Raw genomic sequence first — 14,263 nt, forward strand, 5'->3', positions numbered from 1 at the left:
CCTCCCTTCGAAAACCCTCTCGAAGCCCCCCTGCTGTCCACGTGCCCTCCGAGGTGCCCCCTAGGCCCCCAGCCCCCACTGGGGTCCAGTCACGTGTCCAGCCGGGGTCACAGAGAGTGCCACGGCCTCACACCACCCTCATGGCCTCCCGGAGCCCGGAACCGGCCCTGACGTCATTCCCGCCTCCAGCCGGGATGACGTCATGCGTGTGTGTAGACCCGCGTGGTCATGACGCTCCCCCGCATAGTGACGTCACGCTTGTGCGTGTGTACACAGTAGTGATTCTACAATCACTACACCTACAACATCAGAGTGCAGCGCTACATTAAATACGCACTACAATGACAATAGTTTAAAGGGATTTGAAGCATGTTTTTTTTGGGGGGGGGGGGAGGGGGGCAGAACTTTGTGACGTCATAATTGAGGGGGAGGGGTCTGACTTTGTGTGACGTCGTGTGACGTCGTGTGACGATGGGGGGTCAAAAATCCTCTAAAATCGCGTGACGTCATTTAAGGTCGGCCCCTTACCTGAAGCAGTCCTGAGCGTCACTTAGGTGGACTCAGCCATAATTAAGGAGGTGGTGAGGTGGGTGGGGGTGCTAACATCAGAATTTGAGAGACGAGCGGCCAGCCGTGGTTCTGTCCACACCAGCCCCTGGTGTGGTTCCATTGCGACCCTCACCGGTGCTCGCTAACAGCGCACGTCCAGTGGGAGTCGATGAGTCCGTGGGTTTCTGTGCGAGAATGTGGGTCCATGTGTGGGTCTGTGGGTGCGTCAGTCTACATTGGGGAGCATTTGTCTTTGCAGTTTGGGGACTAGTGCAGCACTAGTGTGTAGTAGTGTATAGTGTAGTGTAGTAGTGTAGTGTATAGTAGTGTAGTGTATAGTGTGTAGTGTAGTGTATAGTAGTGTATAGTGTAGTGTATAATAGTGTATTGCATAGTAGTGTATAGTGTAGTGTATAGTGTAGTGTATAGTAGTGTATAGTGGTGTATAGTGTAGTGTATAGTAGTGTAGTGTATAGTAGTGTATAATAGTGTAGTGTATAGTAGTGTATAGTGTAGTATATAGTGTAGTATATAGTGTAGTGTATAGTAGTGTATAGTGTAGTGTATAGTGTAGTGTATAGTGTAGTGTATAGTAGCGTATAGTGTAGTGTATAGTAGCGTAGTGTATAGTGTAGTGTATAATAGTGTTTAGTGTAGTATATAGTGTAGTGTATAGTGTAGTGTATAGTAGTGTATAGTAGTGTAGTGTATAGTGTAGTGTATAATAGTGTATAGTGTAGTGTATAGTAGTGTATAGTATAGTGTATAAGTGTTTAGTATAGTGTAGTGTATAGTAGTGTAGTGTATAGTGTAGTCTATAGTAGTGTATAGTGTAGTGTATAGTGTAGTGTATAGTTTACTATACTAGTTATCACGTGACTAGTGTAGCTAGCCAGGTGGTGACCACACTCGTGCGTGCATCTCCACCCGTCCGTGTTTGCAAGTAAGCGCTCGTGTGTGTATGTGCACCCGCGTGTTTGTTCGTGTCTGTATGTACGCACACTGTTGCACATGGTTCGCTCGTGTGGGTGCGTAGTGGAACGCACTGCTCATGAAAACGTTGCCTCGTTACGCGGTAAATGCTGCGGCACAACAGGAGGGAACTGCAGGGATGAGGCTCTCCAGTCTTGGTGCTGTGAATTAAAACAGCGCCAGGGTGGAGCGTCCCGTCCCTAAGGCTCGTAGCTGTGACGGAGCGAGAGTGATCAGCGGACAGCCACCATGGTTGCCAGGTAAGGGGAGACTTCACCCGGAACTCTCCTCCACACGTGTTCCCCGTGAACATTGTCGCAATAAACGTACGATCAGGGATCTTTAAAATATCCGACCTTTGTTGTTCCGCAATAATTTTAACGCTCAAACTCGTATCGAACTCTTCATGAATTCACTTGGTCAAACAGTTCAGGTACTCGGCAAAGCATTTCACCACCCGGTATGCAACAGTTAAACAATCTACTCCAAATCAACACCGAAATGTCAAATTATCATCCACCATTGACTTCCACATCGATGGAAGCCATTTGCCATGCCATCCAAGCCATTAAACACCGGAACAACGAACGTGCCATTCAAGTACATCTTGAAACCCATTATCTGAAGAAGTTTGTATTAAACAATAACTAAATAATAGAAACACGTTTACAATATTTAGCGAAGTTATAGTCACGGACTTTTTCCAACTTTAGCTCAACAGGACCACAAAAGCTCGGATATGTGGTGCATAATAAATGAATAAATCTGATTGAAATCATCAACTGGCCAAATACTTTCCGATTTCAACATCACATTATAAAAGAATAATATTTTAAATATAAGCGCACAACTTTATCTATCTGTGATGAACGCTGCACTTTCCGCTGTTTTCATGCAGGGGGCGCTGCAAACCTACGCACCCCCTGCATGGACGACAGAGGCGCAGGGACAGACGTTCGATTACGTTGGAATCAATCTGCAGACAGCGGTCTTCTCGCACGGCCAGCTCAGTGTTGCCTTATCTCGATCCCGCAATCCCAAACAGGTGAAAGTCCGCATCGAACCGAATCCCCGGCAAGGCCATCTACTTAATGACGAGAGAAAATTCACACAAAATGTCCTTTTCAATTAAGTCTTCCACATGTAAATTGATACAAGCTTTTAATGAAGAAATAAAATCATCCAATTCAAAACACAACACAATTCAAAGATGTTTCATTTTAAAACTTCAAAACGGAGCATGGGGTACTTGCGTGAATGCATCCTTCGTGTGCAAATGTTGTGACTTTCCTGGCCTGAAGGCCGTCAATGTGTTGGACCCTTATTGGTGCACAGCGTCTCAACAACAGCAGTGGGGTTTGCTTCAACCGATGGTTACGAACATCCAGACGTGAATCAGCAAGGAGCATTTATAGTCCCAGCTAGACAAAATCTACGTCAACACGTAAGACAAAACTACAATTCGTGTTGTAGAGAATGTACCTCCTCCTATACGTGTAACTTTCAAGTGGTATGCCTTGTAACTGATGAATGATCCGAGCGTGCTCCCTATTTCAAAGACGATGAGTTGCTCCAGAAGCAGACTCTTCGTGAAACACAAAAGTACCCTTTGACCTGTATCACAAGAACAACGGGTCTCACCTGAGTTCTCTGTACAGGTTACTTCCAAAACACACACACACACACACTTTGTCCTAACATCACTTATTCAATGTTTGACCCTCACAGACAAAATGTTACCTGTACGCGCACAGTCAGATAAGTATTAATTCTAAATTATTGACGGGCATATTAACAACATTGAATTACTGCAGCGAAATATACTGCATCACGTTACATCGTATTAACAAGAAGCTGTTTTAAAAAAATACGCACCGTCTGCTTAACAGTGTATGTACAACGTACTATTATTGCGTCATTCAAAACGAGTAGGCCGTTGCATGCTGGCGTCTGGGTCAAAATGTAGCAAATTCTAAACATTACGCTACAAATAATAGATCACGGCGTTTCGATGGCAACACAAGCAATCGTCATCAGGTGGGACAAGCACAGCAGCAATAAGAAACTGCTAGAGTAGGCGCCTACTACTTCAGCAGTTTCTCTTGCTGTGGTTGTCCCACCTGATGACGATTGTGCGTGTTGTGATCTAAACGCCGTGATCTGTTATGTTTCTACCCACGTGGTGACTTTACCGAAAGAACTCAAGAGTGTGGATTCCTGCAGTCACGAAAGCTTCGAATCAAGATTACCTACAAACTACACAACTGAGATGACGCATCAATCATCGCCCCCTACTGACAGGCTCTTGTCCACATGCAGGCTGGTGCAGGGTCACCACCCTGTGGCACACAGGGGCAGCTGCTACTTGGGGTTGCTCTTCGAGTGTTTCAGACGAGACACTAAACTCCAAGTTGCTGAGGCGGTTAAGCAAGCACCGTGTAAATGGAATTATTATGATAACATAGTGAATGCTTGGGGGATTATTGTCTCTCGCTCCTGGTTAAAGATCTACCCAACCCACAGGTCCACAAAGACTGGCCGCCCTTACTCTGCAGGTTGAACCTAGCAACTGAGTGTCCAACTTCACGTTCTTGTCATTAAAGGCCTGTGACAAAGGTGCATCCATTGTAGCGACATCATCTCAAGCTAACTCATCTACCGGGTCTCCACTTGACTTTGTATTGTCTCGGAGGAAGTCCACCCACACCTCCACTTCCACAAACTGCTGGGAGTTGCCTCGCTCTGCCTCACAGTCAGAATTCTCCTCTTGCTTCACGTTGCTTCCATTGATGTGAAGGTCCCATTTTGGAGTTGAATCTTCATCTTCACATTTCACCTTCACTTCTTCGCTCTTCACCATCACTTCTTCCCTCTTCACCATCACCTCTTCATATTTCACCTCGATACCTTTAAAAGTGTCCAAGCTGAGATTTTTGTCCGGTTCTTGTTTCATGAGGGATGGGCTTATTGTGGCACTTTGACTTTCACAAGCTGATTTCAGATTCCACTCCTTGCAGATCTTCTGATGCTTCCGTGTTCTCTGGTGTACTTGAAGATTTTATGACTGTGCAAACGCCTTCCCGCAGAGTGCACCTGAAGGGTCTCTCTCCCGTGTGTGTTTTCTGGTGTACTTTAAGATGTGATGACTGTGCAAACATCATCCCACACAGTGTACCTCAAGGGTTTCTCTCCTGTGTGTTCTCTGGTGTACCTGAAGATTTGATGAATGTGCAAATGCCTTCCCGCACACACTGCACTTGAAGGGTTTCTCTCCCGTGTGTACTCTGGTGTTTTTTAAGAGCAGATGAATGTGAAAATGCCTTCCTACAAACACTGCACTAGAAGGGTTTCTCTCCCATGTGTGTTCTCTGGTGTGATTTAAGACCAGATGACTGTGAAAATGCCTTCCCACACACACTGCAATTGAAGGGGTTCTCTCCCGTGTGTTTTCTGGTGTGTTTTAAGAGCAGATGACTGTGAAAATGCCTTCACACACACACTGCACTTGAAGGGTTTCTCTCCCGTGTGTGTTCTCTGGTGTTTTTTAAGAGCAGATGACCGTGAAAATGTCTTCCCACAAATACTGCACTTGAAGGGTTTCTCTCCCGTGTGTGTTCTCTGGTGTTTTATTAGATGAATCTGGAAATGCCTTCCCATACACACTGCACTTGAAGGGTTTCTCTCCCGTGTGTGTTCTCTGGTGTGTTTTAAGAGTAGATGAATCTGAAAAAGTCTTCCCACACACAGTGCATTTGAAGGGTTTCTCTCCCGTGTGTGTTCTCTGGTGTTTTTTAAGAGCAAATGACTGTGAAAATGCCTTTCCACACACACTGCACTTGAAGGGTTTCTCTCCCGTGTGTGTTCTCTGGTGTGTTTTAAGAGCAAATGAATCTGAAAATGTCTTCCCACACACACTGCACTTGAAGGGTTTCTCTCCCGTGTGTGTTCTCTGGTGTCTTTGAAAATGAGATGAATCTGAAAATGCCTTCCCACACACACTGCATTTGAAGGGTTTCTCTCCCGTGTGTGTTCTCTGGTGTGTTTTAAGAGCAAATGAATCTGAAAATGTCTTCCCACACACACTGCACTTGAAGGGTTTCTCTCCCGTGTGTGTTCTCTGGTGTCTTTGAAAATGAGATGAATCTGAAAATGCCTTCCCACACACACTGCATTTGAAGGGTTTCTCTCCCGTGTGTGTTCTCTGGTGTGTTTTAAGAGCAGATGAATCTGAAAATGTCTTCCCACACACACTGCACTTGAAGGGTTTCTCTCCCGTGTGTGTTCTCTGGTGAATTTTAAGAGCAGATGACTGTGAAAATGCCTTCCCACACACAGTGCACTTGAAGGGTTTCTCTCCCGTGTGTGTTCTCTGGTGTTTTTTAAGAGTCGATGAATCTGAAAATGCCTTCCCACACACAGTGCACTTGAAGGGTTTCTCTCCCGTGTGTGTTCTCTGGTGTTTTTTAAGAGTCGATGAATCTGAAAATGCCTTGTCACAGACAGTGCACTTGAAGGGTTTCTCTCCTGTGCGAGTTCTCTGGTGCTGTGTCAAATTTCCAGTCCAATCCGTGCAGTATGCATGCTGGTCGCATTGTTGACTTGTCGTCCCGGCTTGCTGTGCTGAGTGCATTTGCTCCATCAGACCAGCGTGAGCTGCAGACAGAAAATAAGAATATCCACACCATCTACACGTCAGTATCGAGCCATGGAGGAATGAATATATACAGTCACACGTGACTTACACGTCTATATTCATTCATGTATTCATGACTAGGTGTACTAGCCGGCTTCGACCGGGACTTGGATCCACCACGTCCGGCCGCCTTTGTCTCCCCAGTGGCGATGTTCACACCACGACAGTTACTCGTTTTAGGCTGAGTCTACCTAGGGGAGGCCCAGAAGCTGTTCAAATAATCGTCACCGGTGGTGGCCGTGAGCGGGAATCGAACTCGGGTCGCCGGGTTCATAGCGCGGCGTAGCGCTAACCGCTACACTACAATGCGTTAGGCTTCCACACACACACAGACACACACACAGACACACACACAGACACACACACACAGACACACACAGATACACACACAGACACACACACACAGACACACACACAGATACACACACAGACACACACACAGACAACGCTAACCGCTACACTACAATGCGTTACTCTTCCACGTGCGAGGGTCACGTGACAGATTTGACGTCACAGCTCACTTGCCGTGCAAAAAATCTATACATTATTGAGCTCCCCTCCCCCCACCCCAATAAAAACACAAAAGTGTATTTGTATAATGTTTGCATGGTGTACAGTCTGGAAAGTACCCACATGGCAAATTTCCAGTTTGTTGTATGTTGGGAAGTACGCTAAACATTTTGAACAGACACACACAATCACAACTTTGCCTTTTATATATATTTGGAGATGCAGTGAAAAATTTTCCCAAAATTCATCACGCGGTTTCAGTTTTTTGATTTTCAGTTTGATTTATTTTGGTTATAGTCCCGTGAGCCATTCGGCTCTTGAATCGGGTGCAACCACAACAAGCAACAAAACAAAAACACGACCAAGAAAAACATCTTACAGTGGCTATGTGTAACTGTGCAAACAGCACTGTCATGGCACGCAATGAGAGGGCAAATGTCAAATATTCCTGTAAGCTCTAGCATCTTCAACATTAATGTTGCCATAGAAACGTTGTGGGGTTTTTTGCTTCATTTAAAAAAGAAAAATGATTATCTGTTTTTATTTTATTTTCTATCTACGTGACTTTACCGAAAGAACCAAGAATATTAATTCCTGCAGTCACCAAAGTTTTAAGTCAAAACATTCACACACGTTGACAAAGCCTCACCTTGTGTTGTTGTGGGCAGGTCGCTTCTGATAACAAGAGCGGTATAGCAGCTCAAGCGGGCTTGGCCTGGTGAAAAAAATAAAAACTGCGTGAATATTGACAATAAAACAATGTTACAAAGTGGCGAGCCGGGTGAAGACAAATTAAACTTAAGCGAGATAATTAAAGTAAACGCAATCAGGCGAGGGCAGGAGGCAAGGCCCCGCGTGGCTAGGCCCCGCGTTGTAAAGTTCCAACCTGGACATCGATTCCCATGCTCGCTGCTACTCAACTGACATCCCTACGAGAGAGAGCGAGGCTCTACCTTGGTAAACAACAACAACAACAACCACAACAACCACCACCACCACAACAACCACCACCACTACCACAATGAGAATTTCTCACCTCGGATTTCAGTGCAAGCGCGCACACGGCAGCTTCCTGTTGCCTCGCGACAGCAGGAAGTAGTATGACGTCACTTCCCTCCCACGAGCTGCTCTGTAACTGAATAAATTATGTTAATGAGCCACCAGTCATCGGGCGTAACTTTGCCCAAATAAGGATTGTACTTGAACAGATAACGGAAGTGACCCAGACAGAGGTGACGTCACGCTCAGCGGTAGACGGGGTGGGGTGAATACCTTGGTGACATGACGTCACTAGCGAGGGACACCTCCCCCTGGCGTTTCATGCAGATGAGGTGATGCTGAGTAGTGACGTCACAGAGCAGGATTGGAGTTGATTTAGATTCATTTTCCATTGCTCCCTCCCTTGAACTCAGCAACAACAACAACGTGGACATTGCATCCCACTGGGATTTTTAGCACACAGCGTTGGTGTACGGTGCTTTTTTAAGGAATATTTTGCTGTTTTTTTCATGGATTTTCTGTTTGCAGAGTCACACAAAGTAGCCACTTTAAGATGTGTTTCTTGTTTGTGTTTGTTGTGGTTGCACTTGATTCAAGAGCCGAATGGCTCACAGGGGTATACCAAAATAAACTGAAATTATTGTGTACACACTGTGTGTCCGTACACTTTGTGTGTGTGTACACTATGTGTGTACACTGTGTGTGTGTACACTGTGTGTGTGTGTACTGTGTGTGTACATGTACACAGTGTGTGCAGTGTGTGTGTGTACACTGTGTGTGTGTGCACTGTGTGTACACTGTGTGTGTGTGTGTGTACACTGTGTGTGTACACTGTGTGTGTACTGTGTGTACACCGTGTGTGTGTACACTGTGTGTGTGTACACTGTGTGTGTGTACATTGTGGGGGGCACAGTCATCTCAGTCGACCAATGGGCATCTTTTAATCAATTTATTATTTTCCAATTTTCTTGTTTTTTTTTCTATTTACGTGACTTTACCGAAAGAACCAAGAATGTTGTAGCACATTCTCTATTTATTGCAGAGGTTCAAGGTTAAAATCCGACAGGCACACCTGGCTACCCCAGTAGCATTCACCACAATATGTGCAGTCTGCTAAACGGCAGATGTAAAACATAACGTTGCGTCATTCACAACGCACAGGTCATTGCATGTTGGTGTCATGGTCAAAATTGCGGAAATTCCAAACATTATCCAGAAACTCCACAACGGAGACACGCACCGCCTGTACCAACGACGGAGGCGCAGGGGCAGACGCTCGATTATGTTGGAATCGATCTGCAGATGGCCAGCAGCTCCGTGTCACCTTATCTCGATCCTGCAATCCCAAACAGGTGAAAGTCCGCATTGAACCGAACCCCCGGCAAGGCCGTCTACTTAATGACGAGAGAAAATTCACACGAAATGTCCTTCTCAATGAAGTCTTCCAGATGTAAATTGATACAAGCTTTTAATGAAGAAATAAAATAATTCAAAACACATCACAATTCAAAGACGCTTCTTTGCAAAACTTCAAAATGGAGCATGGGGTGCTTGCGTGAATGCGTCCTTCGTGTGCAAATGTTGTGACTTTCCTGGCCTGAAGGCCGTCAATGTGTTGGACCCTTATTGGTGCACAGCGTCTCAACAGCAGTGGGGTTTGCTTCAACCGATAGGTACGAACATCCAGACGTGAATCAGCAAGGAGCATTTCTAGTCCTAGTTAGACAAAATCTACGTCAACACTTAAGACAAAACTACAATTCGTGTTGTAGAGAATGTACCTCCTCCTATACGTGTAACCTTTAAGTGGTATGCCTTGTAACTGATTAATGATCCGAGCGTGCTACCTATTTCAAAGACAATGAGTTGCTCCAGATGCTTCGTGGAACACAAAAACACCGTTTGACCTGTATCACAAGAACAACGGGTCTCAGCTGAGTTCTCTGTACAGGTTACTTTCAAACACACACACACACACTTTGTCCTAACATCACTTATTCAATGTTTGACCCTTACAGATCACATGTTACAAGTATGCACAAAATCAGACAAGTATTCATTCTAGGCATATTAACAAAATTGGATTACTGCAGTGAAATATACTGCATCACGTTACATCGTATTAACAAGAAGCTTTTACAAAAAAGTTGCACAGTCTGCTTCACAGTGTATTTAAAACATACTATTGTGTCATTCAAAACGAGTAGGCCATTGCATGCTGGCGTCTGAATGAAAATGTAGCAAATTCTAAACATTACCTACAAACTACACAACTGAGATGATGCATCAATCATCGCCCCCTACTGACAGGCTCTTGTCCACATGCAGGCCGGTGCAGGGCCACCACCTTGTGCCACACAGGGGCAGCTGCTACTTGGGGATGCTCTTCGAGTGTTTCAGACGAGGTACGACATAAAACTCCAAGTTGCCGAGGCGATAAGGCAAGCAGCGTGTAAATGCAATTATTATAACATCGTGAATGCTTGGGGGCTTATTGTCTCTCGCTCCTGGTTAAAGATCTACCCAACCCACAGGTCTACAAAGACTGGCCGCTCTTACTCTGCAGGTTGAACCTAGCAACTGAGTGTCCAACTTCACGTTCTTGTCATTAAAGGCCTGTGACAAAGGTGCATCTATTGGAGCGACATCATCTCAAGCTTACACATCTATCGAGTCTCCACTTGACTTTGTATTGTCTCGGAGGAAGTCCACCCACACCTCCACTTCCACAAACTGCTGAGAGTTGCCTCGCTCTGCCTCGCAGTCAGAATTCTCCTCCTGCTTTACATTGCCTCCATCGATGTGAAGGTCCCATTTTGGATTTGAATCATCTTCACATTTTCCCATCACTTCTTCCCTCTTCACCATCACTTCTTCACATTTCACCTCGATACCTTTAAAAGTGTCCAAGCTGGGATTTTCTACCGGTTCTTGTTTCATGAGGGATGGGCTCATTACGGCACTTTGACTTTCACAAGCTGATTTCAGACTGCACTCCTTGTGGATCTTCTGATGCTTCTGTGTTCTCTGGTGTGTTTTAAGAGCAGATGACTGTGAAAATGCCTTCCCACACACACTGCACTTGAAGGGTTTCTCTCCCGTGTGTGTACTCTGGTGTGTTTTAAGAGCAGATGACTGTGAAAATGTCTTCCCACACACACTGCACCTGAAGGGTTTCTCTCCCGTGTGTGTTCTCTGGTGTGTTTTAAGAGCAGATGAATCTGAAAATGTCTTCCCACACACAGTGCACTTGAAGGGTTTCTCTCCCGTGTGTGTTCTCTGGTGTTTTTTAAGAGCAGATGACTGTGCAAATGCCTTCCCACACACACTGCACTTGAAGGGTTTCTCTCCCGTGTGTGTTCTCTGGTGTGTTTTAAGAGCAGATGAACCTGAAAATGTCTTCCGACACACACTGCACCTGAAGGGTTTCTCTCCCGTGTGTGTTCTATGGTGTTTTTTAAGAGTAGATGAATCTGAAAATGCCTTCCCACACACACTGCACTTGAAGGGTTTCTCTCCCGTGTGTGTACTCTGGTGTGTTTTAAGAGCAGATGACTGTGAAAATGTCTTCCCACACACACTGCACCTGAAGGGTTTCTCTCCCGTGTGTGTTCTCTGGTGTGTTTTAAGAGCAAATGACTGTACAAATGCCTTCCCACATACAGTGCACTTGAAGGGTTTCTCTCCCGTGTGTGTTCTCTGGTGTGTTTTAAGAGCAGATGAATCTGAAAATGTCTTCCCACACACAGTGCACTTGAAGGGTTTCTCTCCCGTGTGTGTTCTCTGGTGTTTTTTAAGAGCAGATGACTGTGCAAATGCCTTCCCACACACACTGCACTTGAAGGGTTTCTCTCCCGTGTGTGTTCTCTGGTGTGTTTTAAGAGCAGATGAACCTGAAAATGTCTTCCGACACACACTGCACCTGAAGGGTTTCTCTCCCGTGTGTGTTCTCTGGTGTTTTTTTAAGAGTAGATGAATCTGAAAATGCCTTTCCACACACACTGCACTTGAAGGGTTTCTCTCCCATGTGTGTTCTGTGATGTGTTTTAAGAGCAAATGAATCTGAAAATGTCTTCCCACACACACTGCAATTGAAGGGTTTCTCTCCTGTGTGTGTTCTCTGGTGTGTTACTAGATTACATGACTGTGCAAACGCCATCCCGCACATCGTGCACCTGAAGGGTTTCTCTCCCGTGTGTGTTCTCTGGTGTTTTACAAGATCAGATGACTGTGCAAATGCCTTCACGCACACACTGCACTTGAAGGGTTTCTCTCCTGTGTGTGTTCTCTGGTGTGTTTTAAGAGTAGATAAATGTGAAAATGCCTTCCCACACACACTGCACTTGAAGGGTTTCTCTCCCGTGTGTGTTCTCTGGTGTGTTACAAGATTATATGACTGTGCAAACGCCATCCCGCACATCGTGCACCTGAAGGGTTTCTCTCCCGTGTGTGTTCTCTGGTGGTTCTGAAAAACTGATGGCCATGCAAATGCCTTGTTACACACAGTACATTTGAAGGGTTTCTCTCCCGTATGACTTCTCTGGTGCCGTGTCAAATTTCCAGTCCGGTCCGTGCTGTATGCACGCTGGTCGCATTGTTGACTTGTCGTACCGAGCTGCGCTGAGTGCCTTTGCTCCATCAGAACAATTCTGCAGAGGAAGCGTCAGCTGCAGACAGAAAAAAAGAATATCCACACCATCTACACGTCAGGCACAGAGGAATGCACACGTGACTTACACGTCTATACTTATTAATATAATAAGATCTTACATATGAAAAGCTAATGGTCAGTGAGGTCAGCAGCACTGTAGGTTCTGGTGTCAAGGACATGGGCCTGCATTAGCTGAATCCACGATGTTGTCTGGATGCACAGATGCCAGAACAGCCTGTTGGAAATGAGAAGCCCAAAGGCTGCACAGAAGTCTAACAGCCTCCTACCGTTGTTATTGAGTTGATCTGGCCCATGCCTTCCAATGGCTCCAGACCAGGTGCCAGCATCATCACCAACTCGGGCATTGAAGTCACCCAACAGGATGACTCTATCAGGAGGGGCCACTTTTAGCTAACACCTGTGACAGGAGGTCATAGAAGGAATCTGAATCCACGGGCTTGCATGCATCCCTCCACTGATGTTCATCTTCGGTGGGGGCGTAAGCAACCACCACCACCATTCTCTGCCTCCTGTTGATGGGGAGGCGAGCCCAAAGTAGCCTGGGGCTTACAGCTTCCCACACCTCGCCGCCACCTTCCCACGCCGCCTTGATTCTTTTTTTCAGAATAAGAGCCACTCCTTGTTGTTTGGCATTCTCCTGCCCTGAGTGGAGGACTCTGCACCCCTCATGATGATTGGAGTCAGAGCCAGTCAACTGGATCTCCCGAATGCCACAGAGATCCAGGCGGTACCGGTCCAGCTCTGTACAGAGTAGCAGCCTCTCCTCCACGTGGCCACTCTCAGTGGCTTTTTGCCATTTCTAGAGGAACCCCAAGGGTAAGGATTCAGGCATTGCTCATTCTGTGTAACTTCCTGGATAATTAAATTATCATCATTTACACTCCGCACCCAGTTGTTATTTTTGCTGTCATCTGATGTACCGATTTGGGGAGGCATCACGCGCGTGCAGGGGCAGAGCCACAGGGGGGGGGGGGGCTGGGGGGGGGCTTAGCCCCCCCTGAAATTTTGGGAAAGTCGGTAATCGGGATAACCCGATATCTGGCTGCTGCAAAATGCTGCAGGCTGCCACCTTGTGCTGCCATCTTGTGCTGCCCTGCAGGCTGCCACCTAGTGCTGCCCTGCAGGCTACCACCTCGTGCTGCCCTGCAGGCTGCCACCTTGTGCTGCCACCCTGTGTGCTGCCCTGCAGGCTGCTTGAGCGGCAGCCTTTCGAACTTATCGGCCACGTCAGCGGCTCCGACCTAATAATAAACTCCGCGTTCAAATCCAATAAAATGTGTTTCATACATTTGTGGCGCCCATTGGAAAACATAAACTGGATATCGCAGAATGTTGAAGTCAGCAACCCCCCAAAGTCAAAATCATGGCTCCGCCCCTGCGCGTGTGGACAGATGGAGGGGAAACTCGTGAATGTTGCGCGATTCTAGTTTATCGATAATGAAACTGTTCCAGTGGGATAAGGCGTTGCTGGAGAGCGTTACGGTATCCATCATGACGCCCACTCTCCCCCCCCCCCCCCCCCCCTTGGTTATCATTTGCAATCAATGCAGAACTAGTGCACCACTATACGCCATCATGAACACTACAGCCGACTTAATCGAGATCCAAAACGCACAGAAATTACAGTGATACTCTGATTTAACGTCGCTTCGCAAATTAGGTGGTCACTTTATTAACCTCGCCACCCGATTTGCGTCGCCTCAACCCCCACACTCACGTCGCTGACAGCATCACCGTTCGTCCTCTCTCGTTATCCATCGCCTCTCAGCCCCTTCGCCTCCACCACCACCACCTACTACCACCATCACCACTTACTACTACCACCACTACCACCTACTACTACCACTACCACCACCACCATCACACTA

General features: G+C 46.4%; 1 protein-coding gene across 1 annotated transcript in view; it reads right to left on the reverse strand.

The window, feature by feature from the left end:
* The window catches only part of LOC142913469 (uncharacterized), a 30,685-nt gene extending 18,322 nt beyond the window's left edge, over positions 1–12,363 (reverse strand). Inside the window, exons 1-2 of the mRNA XM_076061002.1 lie at positions 11,869–12,363; positions 10,834–11,699 (exon numbers count right to left, since the gene is read on the reverse strand). Coding sequence (XP_075917117.1) covers positions 10,834–11,699; positions 11,869–12,362 — 1,360 coding nt within the window. The 5' untranslated portion in view covers position 12,363. The remainder of the gene's footprint in view (positions 1–10,833; positions 11,700–11,868) is intronic.
* Positions 12,364–14,263: the final 1,900 nt, after the last annotated feature.

Source organism: Petromyzon marinus, unplaced genomic scaffold (genome assembly GCF_048934315.1).
Source record: "Petromyzon marinus isolate PM22_M1 ecotype Great Lakes invasive population unplaced genomic scaffold, UKy_Petmar_22M1.pri1.0 PM_G_Scaffold_26, whole genome shotgun sequence".
Lineage (NCBI taxonomy): Eukaryota > Metazoa > Chordata > Hyperoartia > Petromyzontiformes > Petromyzontidae > Petromyzon > Petromyzon marinus.